The sequence below is a fragment of the Miniopterus schreibersii genome, assembly GCF_964146895.1.
Source record: "Miniopterus schreibersii genome assembly, chromosome: 3".
Classification (NCBI taxonomy): Eukaryota; Metazoa; Chordata; class Mammalia; order Chiroptera; family Miniopteridae; genus Miniopterus; species Miniopterus schreibersii.
This window is the reverse complement of record NC_138103.1, coordinates 38,349,565-38,362,820: the sequence shown is the minus strand read 5'-3', so window position 1 is coordinate 38,362,820 and position 13,256 is coordinate 38,349,565. Positions and strand designations below refer to the sequence as shown.

Genomic DNA, 13,256 nt, shown 5'->3' with positions numbered 1-13,256 from the left:
GAGAATCAATGATTATAAAATGTAGCTTCCATATACAAGCTTCATAGTATTATTTGTAAATACATGTTAATCTGAAGTTAGTTTTATGAGCTAGTAGTTTTTAAATTTTGTTTAAAGATAATCATAAGTATATTGGTTACTTCTATTGGGTGCTTTTATAAATTTAAGAACTTTCTGTGAGAGCAGGGTTCAAATGTTATGTAACTCTATTAGATATACTGTTTTTTTTGTTAACTTTGTATCACTCAAGAGTAATCTTTTTTTTTCCAGAAATATATGTTTGTGGGATACTCTTGTAGCACCTGCCAATAGTTTAGTTCATGGTAAGTTTTGAAAGCATTTTATAAATATTGAAAGTCAAGAAATTCATAAACTACAAATTATTTTTAAATGAATGTGGTGGTTTTTTTTTTAACGACCTATTTATTAGCCAGTGAGGTTTATTTTGCCCACAGTGGCACAGTTTGAAAGCAGAAAAATGCAATACACATAATTAACTCTTCACTATACCTTGATGAGGGACAGTAGAACAGATAATATAAAATCATTCATCTTGACTTTTTATCTGATAGTTATGAGTAATCATTGTGAACATTAGTTACTGCGTAATATGTCCCCACTCGCCACTCCTATGTAACTAACATTGTACTGGAAGTCCTAACTAATGCAATAAGATAAAAGGTGTACAGATTGGAAGAGTAGAAATAAAAAGGTCTTTATTCACAGGTGAAACAATTATCTGGGTAGAAAATCTTTAAGAATCTACAAAAAACACTTCCTAGAACTAATATGCTAGTATAGCAGAGTCACAGGATACACGATCAGTGCTAAAGTCAGTTGCTTTCCTATATACCAGCAATGAACAATTGGAATTTGAAATTTAAAAAATACTACCATTTATAATAGCACCCAAAATAATGAAATATTGAAGCATATAGCTAACAAAATGCATATAGCGTCTATTAGAGAAAACTACATAAATGATAAAAGAAATCAAAGATCTAAATTAATGGACAGATATTCCACATCCACATATTGGAATACTCAATATTGTTAAGTTGTCAGTTCCTCCCAACTTTATAGATTCAATACAATCTAATCAAAATCTCAGCAAGCCATTTTGCACAGACCAACAAACTGGTTCTAAAATTTGTAGAGAGAGGCAACAGATCTAGAATACTGAGTACTGAAGAAAAACAAACATGGAGAACTGACACTACCTGATTTCAGGAATTACTGTAAAGCTACAGTAATTAAGACATTGAGGTATTGGCTTAAGAATAGACACAGATCATGGAATAGGATACAGGCATACCTCAGCAATATTACAGGTTCAGTTTTAAACCACCACAATAAAGCAACTATTGTGTTACACGCATGTGTCATTTTATTGTACTTCGCTTCGCAGATGTTGCATTTTTTACAAATTGAAGGCAAGATGCTCCACCAGCACAAAGATTACTACTCACTTTATTGTGGTATTCTTTTTATTGCAGTTGTCTAGGACTCAACTGCAGTATCTGTTAGGTATGCCTGTAAAGCGAGTCACACAAATGTTTTGGTTTCCCATTGCCTATAAAAGTTATGTGTATACTATATGTATGTAGTCTTTTTACTAACAGTTGCCTTATGGCCTGTGATGCTGTTTGATAGCATTTTACCCACACTAGAACTTCTTTCAAAATGGGAGTCAGTCCTCTTGAATCCTGCTTCTGCTTAGCCAACTAAGTTTATGTAATATTCTAAATCCTTTGTTGTCATTTCAACAGTCTTCACAGCATTTTCACCAGGAGTATATTCCATCTCAAGACAACTTTCTTTGCTCATCTATAAGAAGCAACTCATCATTTGTTCAAGTTTTATCATGAAATTACAGCAATTCAGTCGCATCTCCAGGCTCCACTTCTAATTTTAGTTCTCTTGTTGTTTCCACCACATCTGCAGTTGTTTTCTCCATTGAACTCTTGAACCCTTCAAAGTCATCCAGAAGAGTTGGAATCAACTTCTTCCAAACTCCTGTTAATGTTGATACTTTGACCTTGTACCATGAATCACAAATATTCTTAATGGAGTCTAGGGTGGTGAATCCTTCCCAGAAGGATTTCAATTTACTTTTCCCAGATTCATCAGAGGAATCACTATCTATGGCATCTATAGCCTTACAAAATGTATTTCTTAAGACTTGAAAGTAGAAATTTTTATTGATCCGTTGGGTGCAGAATGGATGTTGTGTTAGCAGGCATGAAAATATGAATCTTGTACATCTCCATCAGAGCTCTTGAGTGATGACATGCATTGTCAATGAGCAGTAATAATTTGAAAAGAGTCTTTCTTTGCAATAGGTCTCAACAGTGGGCTTAAAATAGTCAGTAAATCATGTTGTAAACAGATAGGCTGTCATCCAGGCTTTGTTGGCCCTTTTATAGAACACAGGCAGAGTCGATTTGGCAAAATTCTTAAGGTCCTAGGATTTTTGGAGTGGTAAGTGAGCATTCATTTCAACTTAAAGTCCCCAGCTGCATTAGCCCCCAACAAAGAGAGTCAGCCTGTCCTTTAAAGCTTTGAAGCTAGGCATTGACTTCTTTCTAGCAATGAAAGTCCTAGATGGTATCTTCTTCCAATATAAGCCTATTTCATCTACATTGAAAATCTGTCATTTAGTGTAACCACCTTTCTTAACTGTTTTAGCTCGATCTTCTGGATAGCTTGCGGTAGCTTCTCCATCAACACTTGCTGCTTTACCTTGCACTTTTAAGTTGTGGAGACGAATTGTTTCCTTGAACCTCACAAACCAACCTCCGCTAACTTCCAGCTTTTCTTCTGTAGCTTCCTCACCTCTCTGCATTTATAGAATTAAAGAGAATTAAAGCCTTGCTCTGGATTAGTCTTTGACCTAAGGGAATGTTGTGGCTGATTTGATCTGTCTAGACCACTAAAAGTTTCTCCATATCAGTAATAAAGGTGTTTTTCTTATCATTCATGTGTTCCCTGGAGTAGCACTTTTAATTTTCTTCAAGAACTTTTCCTTCACATTCACAACTTGGCTAACTAGTGCAAGAAGCCTAGCTTTCTGCCTCACTAAGCTTAATCATTTCTAGCTTTTTATTTAAAGTGAGGGACCTGTGACTCCTCACTTGAACACTTGGAGGCCATTGTAGGCCTGATTATTAGTTGGCCTGATTTCAGGAATAGGAGGAATAGGGAGGCCCAAGGAGAGGGAAACAGATGGGGGGGGGGGGGGGACAGGCAGTCAGAACATGCACAACATTTATTAAATTTGCCATCATATGGACGTGGTTCGTGGCACCCCAAAACAATTATTATAGTAATATCAAAAATCACTGACTATAGATCATCAGAGCAAATGTAATAATAATGAAATAGTCTGAAATATTGAGAGAATTATTAAAATGTGACAGAGACACAAAGTGAGCAAGTATTGTTAGAAAAATGGCACCAACAGACTTGCTTGATAAAGGGTTGCCACAAACAACACAGTATCTGTGAAGTGCAATAAAGCGAAGCAATAAAGTAAAGTTTGCTTGTGTAGAGCCCTTGTAGAGAACCCAGTAATAGACCCACTCGTAGATAGTAGGTGGATTGTTAATAAAGACACAAAAACAGTTCAATGGAGACAGATAGTTTTTTTCAACAAATAGTTCTATAATTGGATGCTGGTATGTAGAAAAATTAACCTCAATACAGACCTCACCCCTTTCATGAAAATTAACTCAAAATGGATCATAGAGTTATACCTAAAATACAAAACTACAAAATTTCTAGAACAAAACGTAGGAGAAAATCTACGTGTTCTTGGATTTGGTGATAAGTTTTTAGATACAACCCCAAAAGCATAACCCATGAAAGAAACAATATATTTAAGATTTGAAAAATTATTCACTTATCAATATTTGAATAGCAGGTAAGCATATGAAATGGTGTTCAGCATCAATAGTTATTAGGGAAATGCAAACTAAATTCACCATAAGAGACTACTCTATACACTGAAATGGCCAAAATTAAAGAGTCTAAAATACCAAGAGTTAGTAAAGATGTGGGAAAACTGAAATACTCGTGATTTTTTGATAGAACTATGAAATAGCACAACCACTTTGGAAAACTGTTTGGTAATTTCTAATAAAGTTAAGCATACACTTAGTATGACCCAGCAGTATATATTCTTACATATATACCCAAGAGAAATGAGAACACATGTCCACAAAAACACATATTCTAACATTCCACCTTGGCCAAAAGCCACAAGTCTGTTTCATATACTATTAAATGGCTTTTACTTTTTTTTTTACTTTCAGGTTTTATTTGCCATGATAGTGGAGCCACTGTTTTAGCATATGCTCCAAAACATCAGCTACTAATATCATGTGGCAGAAAAGGTTTTACATGTGTCTTTGACCTTCAGCAACGACAACAGAGGCAGCTTTTCCAGAGCCATGATTCTCCTGTTAAAGCCATTGCTATCGATCCAACTGAAGAGTACTTTGTTACAGGGTCTGCTGAAGGCAACATAAAGGTAAACACAGTAATTCCACAATATCTGCAAAATGAAATCTTCAGAAACCTTAGGTCTTTAATCATAATTCATGATGTCAATCTATTTAAGCAATAGATATATTAACAACTGCTTTGTAGTTAGCCACATTAGTTGATATTTAATAAATCTTCCCTAAGTTATTCTGATGGTCAGCAACCCACTGGAGGAGTCTAATTTCTTAGAATCCATTAATTTAGGCACTAGAGAGATTATTTCCTGCAAATAAATTGGACTGCTTTGTTAGAACCAGCGTATTGTTTTCATAATTCTCAGCCAGAAAAAGTTAACTAGAATTATAGAATTTTGAAAGGGCTTTTAAAAAAAATCAAATATATACACCAACTTTCATACAGAATTTTTTTCCGTAAGTTTAAAACTAGTTTCTTATTTGAACTGCCCTCAGTTCATACTGTTTTAGATTACTTCTTTAGTTTGTACTCAGTTTTATTATTTAATTGAGTAAAAAAAAGATTTGAAAGTATACAATGTAGTATTCAGAAGTCACAGTTTAACAAAAATGCCTTGAATAGTAGAAATTAATTTATTTCTTAGGGAAAAGTAAGATTTTTGTTAATGTGATCTAAAAAAATCAAGAAGTAAATTGGTTTCCCTAAATTTCAAATGATGCCCTGAAAACATTAGGTTCTTCACATAAAGTCAGGTTGCTTATAAATTACTTTAGGGACAGACACATTTATTTTGGTAAGGTCTGAAAATAGAAAATTTCTATTTAATAAAATATACTGAAGTTATAAAAATTAACCTTATCTTACAGTTGAAACATAGATTTGCATTGTCTGAGGGCCTCTAGGTGTCTGGTGCTTCCCTCTTCTCAGTGGTTCTCATCCCTTGCTGAGTATTTTATATGATAGAGACAAGGTTATTTCACTATAGAACTACGCAGCAAAAGCTTTGCTGAGAGACAGGAAATCTTGATTGTAGTCCCTATAATATTACAAGTTTTTGTAGTGTGCACTTAACATCCTTGTATCTAAGTTTTCTCATCTCCAATGCTGGGTTTAAAATACCTTGCTTTCTTACTAGATGGGTTTTGAAGAATGAAACAATAATATCAAAGTGAGTTAGAAAAGTGCAACACCCTATGCAGAATCAAGATGTTATGAACTTAGGCCTACACAGGCTTTTCTCCATCTTTGTTTTAGAAATTCTTATTTGCTCATGAAGACATGCCTAAATATATACTTTTTAGGTGATCATCAACCCCAGTGTTTATTTTTTTCTTAATGTCTTTCAGATTTGGAGTCTCTCTACCTTTAGTCTTCTTCACACTTTTATCAGTGAACATGCTCGGCAGTCCATTTTCAGAAATATCGGAACCGGAGTCATGCAGATTGAGACAGGGCCAGCAAATCACATTTTTTCATGTGGAGCTGATGGAACAATGAAAATGAGGATCCTGCCAGATCAGTTTAGCCCATTAAATGAAGTATTGAAAAATGATGTGAAATTTATGTTATAACATTTTGACAATAAGATGTATAATTTATTACCTATTCCATAGAAGTGGCCAACACATGTAATGTACGTTGATTACTCTCTGTGCACAAATAAGCTGATGCTTTCTTGTTTTCATATTTATTTTATGGAGCTTTGCCCTTGATGCACTGATGCCTTAAAAATTAACAAGGTTGTTCAGAATTAGACTCGATTGCCCAAAGTATAAGTAATGCTGTAATAGTACATATTTATAGGATGTTATAGTGAATATGTCACAGTGTCACAGGAGTCTTGTTTTCTTATGGTTGATAAACTCTTCTGCAGATACCTCTGCATGAATTTCTTTCGCAGTAAAAACGCCTTTTGTGGAAAGGCAGTTGCACATCCATCGTCACTTCATTCACCACACTCTCAGTTTCTTTTTCAGACTTACACATCTCAAACTCTTCTTCTCTCAACTAATGATAGATTGATATTTGAGTAAGAATTTAAAACATAGTGAACATCTCCATTAAAACTGTGACTGGGACTTTAGTGATAAATAAGCCAAGTGGCTCAATATGTAAGTTTTCAGAAGTTTCCCTCCTGGAGCCCAAGTGTGTGTATGTACATATATATGTTAGTGGTTGTGTGTATATATGTAATATATCTTGAACATCTTATTTGAACTTACTTTGTGTATATATGAGAAAACTACAAGTCTTTTCATGTGTTTTTGTGCCATAATAACTACTGCCACCAGAATAACAACTTTCTTGCAGCTATTTTTTTTATGTTCTTTTTTTTTAAATTTTTGAATTCCCATCTTAATTTTCACATAAATTTCAGGAAGACTTCCAAGATTATTATTTTAAAGACCACATTGAGTCAAATATGTCTTAGCAGGCAATAACAATTCTGTGTTGGTATATATGAGACACTTAAAAGTAAGTTTATAAATTTATGAAAGGCTTTTTTGAGCATCAAACAAACATTTTACTTAAATTTTATTTTTTAGGTGCTTTTAGTCTCAAAGTTCTGAAAACCATATAGCAGTGTTTTTAAAAACAAATGTGAAACAGTCAAATTAAATAGATAGTATTTACAAATGTAAAATACCTGCCAGATCTACCATGAATAGAAAATAAACTGAAACTTATATTTTATTATTTTTTGCCAAAATATATTATTTTATTATAAAATATGACCAAAATATTAAAAATGCACAGTGCTTTTAACTTAAATGCGATAACCCTGTTTCTCTCTGTGTTTTGCTAAACCTTTTCTGATTCAGAATTATAGAAAACTTGATAAATACTTGATTTTAACCAAGGAGAGAGGCAGTTGGAAGTGTTTAAATGACAATTATATGCTATTTAGCTTAAATATATTTTGTTAATAGGGACTATAAGAACATTTTTATGAAACAAAATATGGACAACTATTATCTTGGAAATTAAAGAGTTAAATAAAGCAAAGAAATGAAGGGCTGGTAAAATGAATTTTGTAATATCCTCAGGATACTTTTATCTTAAAAGTATATTGTTAAAGATTTTGTACATTGTATTCATAGTTTTAAATGTGTTGAGCTAGTTGCAGTGAAAACACTGTCATTATGTAGAGAGTTTATGTGCACATAATAACCTGTATCATAAATCGTGCAATAACAACACCTGACTGTTGCCATGGAGGAATCTGTGACAGCATTGCAAACAGTACCATTGTTTGATGTAGTTAAGCTTAAGTTATTTTTCAGTAATGTCTTCACAAATCAAGATTCAAAAGGCTTTAAACACTTTTAATGAGATAGAAAATTTATTGTGCTTACTATAAAAAAGGCATTGTGGGTGAATAATTATGCATTTTAATTGAGGGTTTATATGAATAATAAATTATGTAAGCCCATATGTAATTACATCCAGAGTCATAATATTTTAAATAAATAATCATGCAGTGACTTTTTTTAGCATGCTATTGTTTTAAGTAATATTTATGCCACTTTAGTTGGTTTAAAGTATATGTCACATTTTAAAATAGAGAATTTCCGTATTTGAATTTGGTTAATGTAGAAAGGATTCACTACTTTCCCAGGTACCCTGTTCTTCCTTTTCCACATCTGTTTAACCTTCTAGGTAAGCATTATTCAAAAAAGGGGGGGAGTGAAATAGTAGGAATGTATATGTAAGTATAAAATGATGTGCATACATGTAAAATTTCATTCACATTAATGGAGTGAACACATCAAAATACATTTCTTAAAATTGTGCATTTTCTGAGGATGTAGCTTTGTAATGATGGACCAGCTTACAATATTTCAAGCCTCGTTTTCTGAAATGTAGGTATTTTCTTATGTGGAATCCTGGGGCAGTCACCTCCATGCTCCTTTCCTGCTCTCTGTCTTGCCCAAATTCATTTCTTTTCTTATTTTTTAAAAATTACTTTAAAAGATAACATCATGGAAATTTCTCACACTAGTCTTAACAATCAGAACACAATACAAAGATACCCACTTAAAATCCTTATACAACCTCAGAGGGGTGATCTTTTAACAGGCCTATTTTATTGTAGCAGACATGTTTTACTAAACGAAGTTTAAATCTCACATGGCAGGAGTCCACAACCAAAGTTAAAAAAGAACAGATAGACTAGGAGAAATATTTGTATAGTAACAGGAAAAGTATCAATGTCTCTGTATATAAAGAGAACTTTAAAATAAGCAGATTATTGGAGAAATCAGCAAATAATTCACAGAACAGGACATCAAAAAAGCAGGCGTGAAGTATGGTTAAGGAAACGTTTCTGTCAGATCAGTGTAAAGTCAGAAGAGGGACAGGATCAGTTTTGGTGAAGATGCAAGGAGATGGCACACTGAAACCCTGCTGGCAGAGCTAAACCACTGCAAAGTTACTGTACAGACTGAGCAATGCTACTTGAGAAATTATCCTATAAACATAAAAACACCCTTGCACAAAAATACATGTAAACAGATGTGTATTGAAACATCTATTGGAGGAAAAAAACTGGAAATTAAATGTTAATAAGTAAATGCTTGAACAAAAATTGTGGTACATTCCTACAATGGAATATTCTCTCAGCACTAAAAGGATGTTAGATTTGTATCTGCTGATGAAAAGAAGTTGGTGGGGAAAATTGAAAAATACAAGGTGTAATATCCCATATTGTTTTGGGCTTAGATGTTTTGGGCTCTGCAGATGCAGAGACAGAAATATGTATGGAAGAATCCGTATGAAACAGGACTTTACCATGGGAGTAGGGAAGGGGATGCACTATGTTCCCAGTCAATAGCATGGCACCAAACTTTACGTGTGTGCTGGCAGAAAGAGACTTGTGTTTTTAATAGGACCTGATAACTTTAGGAACTGCTCTGCTGAGTAGAGTTGTCAGGAATCCTTTTTGTGAATTGCTGGGGTGTTTTTGATGCTTGATATTACCTATGTAAGAAAGGTTACCTTTTGGTACTTGGAAGAAGTTGAACATAGGTTACTTGAATGTACCAGATTTTTTTCTGGGACAGGTTCTCCTCTACCGTGGGCCACCTACCAGGTTGCTGTGGTGTACAGATTTTTAGAAATTGTATCATCTCACAAAAGGGGTCTACATGCTACATCCTTAAATCTGAGATCTTAACAAAAGTACTTGCGACTACCACCTTGCCTGTGTCTTGACTCTGAGACCATTGGTAATCCACAATATTGAATAAATTTTTTTAAATTCATGAGGCCATTGTTGGGTAAGGAGAAAGACAGACCCATGTGTGCACACCAAAAACTCACACGTGGAAGTAAGTAGCACACCAGCTCTTCACTCTGAGTATTGGTAACGAGGGGAAATGTTCTATGGGACTCAGAGCCCACTAGGTGAGAGCTGTGCTCGCAGCGCTCCGTTACTAAGGTGGGAGCCTTGTTAAAAATCAAGTAAAGCCCAGCCAGCGGTTGAGCATCGACCTAGGATCCAGGAGATCAAAGTTTGATTCCCGGTCAGGGCACATGCCTGGGTTGTGGGCTCCCCAGTCGGGGGCGTGCAGGAGGCAGCTCATCAATGACTCTCTCATCATCGATGTTTCTCTAACCCTCTCCCTCTCTCTGAAATCAATAAAGACATATTTTTTTTAAAAAAAGTAAAGGGTTGCCAACTTGGACTAGTGTTTCATGGGTGTAAGTACACTAGAGACCTCTATCAATAGAACGAGGAATGTAGACCATATTTATAGAAAAAGACTTTCAGAGTAGAATTATGCAAAGACAAGACAAAACTAGCCTTTGTAGTATTTGGGATAAAGCTCAAGCGAGATTTGAGATAACAGTTAAAATAAGTTCCCAAGTGAGGAAGAACCTGCATAGACCAAGGATCCAGTGGAGCAATCACAAGAATTTCTATAGAGAATGGCGTAAGGGGTGAACATCTGCAAACATGCAGAGAACTTGGTTTCATGGGGAAGGTGGCTGATGGAATTAGCTAAGATTGTGGATAATGTCACCCCTTGATACAGACAATAGTTGTAGCAAGCTTTCTTAGGAAGGGGCTTGTTTTAGTGACTTATAGGAGGTAAGTAATTCTGGATAAGAAGTGCAAAATATGATAAAGGTATAATCACTAGTGATGTGTAATAGCTCTGAGCGGGGATTGCAGTCTATGGAATAGGAAAATACCATTAATCCCAAATTCTTGATATTCTATCTCTGAGTTTCTAGTTTGCACAACATTGAACAACTCTACCCTACTCAGTCTACGCTTAGACTTCCATTAGGGAAAATACCTGTACCCTTTACCTTGCTCATATGGTTACTCTAAGGACAAGATTACATATTATGATAATGCTCCTAAAAGAAACAGGACTGGGAAGAAAGTTGGACAATCATAATAGTTTGGAGGATGGCGAACTTACAGCCATGTTTTGCATCCGGCATGTTCACTGATACAGTCCCACAAAAATGTAGGTGAAGCACAAAAGCCACATAGATGGTTCTGTGGGCGGCTTGAAGCTGCACATCCTCGCTTCAGTGCTCTGAGCCTGCTGGAAAATGTTAGACCCTCCTTCCCTCTCACGGCCTGGAGCGCCCTTCTCTCCGCCTGGCAAACTCCAGTTCACCCTTTTCTACTTGGTTGGATGGAACCTCCCTTGTGAAATCTTTCATTCCCTCGGGGAATGTGAGTCACTTCTGCTCTCCCCCCAGAGTATATTCCCCCCTCTGCCCCCCTCCACCTGGCTCCTGCCCCACCCCAGGCCTTCACCGCACTATTGTCTGTGTCCAAGGCTTATGCATATATGCACAGAAGTTCTTTGGTTAATCTCTTCCCATCCCCCTGCCTCCTTCCCTCTGAGACTTGTCAGTCTTTCCCATGCTTCCATATCAGTGTCATGTAGTATTTTCAATTTCTTTTTCCCCCAAAATGTTTAACAAGAGAGCAGATCAACAATGGATGTGGCTGAGAGGGCCTGTGAGACACAGATGCCTGCCTGCTGGGCCTGCAGTTTGGATTTCTTGGGTCTTTGTCAAAGGAGCACGGTGAAGGTAGGGGCAGGGGCTTGTGAGGGAACAGGGCAGAGAACATCAAGTTGTCAACAAAGAATAAGTAGGAAAAGTAAAGCAGTAAATAGACATTTGATTCACAGGACTATTCATAAAAGCACATACAAAGGGAGTGTGCATACCCTAGGACCCAGCAATTCTCACTACTTTCTACTCTTTGTCTTATAGTATTTTCAACCTGCTGTTGGGAATCTGCATATGCGGAAGGCCCATCAATAGTTACATGTGGATTTTCCAACAGCATGGGGGTTCTTCGTTCCTAACCCCCATGTTGTTCAAGGGTCAATTCTGGCTGTTTCCTTACACTCAAAAAAGGGAGGCTGGTACTGAGTTAGCAGAGTAGAGGCTTGAAGCGAGAGAGAGAAAAGTAAAAGGGAAAACGGGGTCAGAAGATTTCTTGAAACTTGACAACTTTGTCTAAAGTTAGTTCCTGTACCTTCAGCTGGGCAGAAGCAAAAATAGGAGGTATGCACAGAGGTATTTCTGGCATGCAGCTGTAGTTACAGCTATCTACTTCATCTGATTTATAGGGTTTGCGGGTTTTGTTTCTTGGGTTTATTTGGTCTGAGGGGATTTATTAATCCAGATGCAGCTGCAATTTATTTATTTTTTATTCTAATCCTCACCTGAGGATATTTTTTCCTTTGCTTTTCAGAGAGAGTGGAAGGGGGAGAGAGAGAGAGACAGAAAGAAAGACATCAATGTGAGAGAGAGAGACATCGATCGGCCGCCTCCCACACAATCCCTGACCAGAGCTGGGGATCGAGCCTGCAACCAAGGTACATGCCCTTGGCCAGAACCGAATCCCGGTCCACAGGCCGACGCTCTATCCACTGAGCCAAACCAGCTAGGGCTGCGGCTGCAATTATTTTAAAATATATTTAGCCATTGAATAATGGATTGTTTATTAGGAACTTTCTAGATTCCAGTACGTTTTTTATGACCCCAAATTGGAACTATGCAAAAGCTAGTTTGAAAATAAAATGATCCAACTACCTTTTGGCCCAAATAAGATAGGAAAATTAATTATCTTGTTAATTTTTAAATATTATCACACTATGAAATAAGGCAGAGTCCTATGTCTTTACCAAAGTTAAAGGAAAGGAAGACTAGTAGTTCTTTGACAACAGTGATGCAAGTTGCCTGAGATTGTGTAGGCCCCTTTCCCCGCCCCCTAGAGTAAGTGCTGAGGCAATGGCCACTCTGCATTGTTTCTACTGCTGTTCTGTATAGTCTCTCAGGTCTAGATGGTCCTATTAAGGTGAGTGGTAGAGAGAGAAGGTGGTAGGTAGGGTGCCTCAAGAATCTTAAATACTATATTACTTTTAATTTTAGCATTCTTATGTTTTGTGGGGGGATACAGAAATTGAGAGGTTCAGGATAAAAGAGGAGGAGTACTTAATAGAATGCAGCCCTGTAGACAGAAGAGAGAGCTCAGGCAGGCCCCAGAGGACTGGTGAGTGGATTTGCTCTGAGCCACTGGGGTGAGAAGAAAGGAAGTCAAGCTGAGTGTGGAGACAGATGGTATTTCTGGTAGCTGGGTCAGGAAGTAGAGAAAACGATTGATCTGTCTATATTCTATAAAATAGGAAGTGAGGCTGTGTATCAAGAGCAGGGAGTGTGATGAGCGGGGAAGATTTCTCAAAAAAAGGGGTAAAGATGGAACTCCCCTTTCCTTTGCACCCTGAAGCACAAGGACACACCAGCTGCATGAA

At 36.5% G+C, this 13,256-nt stretch overlaps 1 protein-coding gene across 3 annotated transcripts in view; it reads left to right on the top strand.

The window, feature by feature from the left end:
- The window catches only part of DMXL1 (Dmx like 1), a 124,568-nt gene extending 116,319 nt beyond the window's left edge, over positions 1-8,249 (top strand). For all 3 annotated transcript variants that reach the window (XM_081133425.1, XM_081133424.1, XM_081133426.1), the window contains 3 exons: positions 271-323; positions 4,314-4,531; positions 5,808-8,249. In XM_081133425.1, coding sequence (XP_080989551.1) covers positions 271-323; positions 4,314-4,531; positions 5,808-6,032 — 496 coding nt within the window. In that variant the 3' untranslated portion in view covers positions 6,033-8,249. The remainder of the gene's footprint in view (positions 1-270; positions 324-4,313; positions 4,532-5,807) is intronic.
- Positions 8,250-13,256: the final 5,007 nt, after the last annotated feature.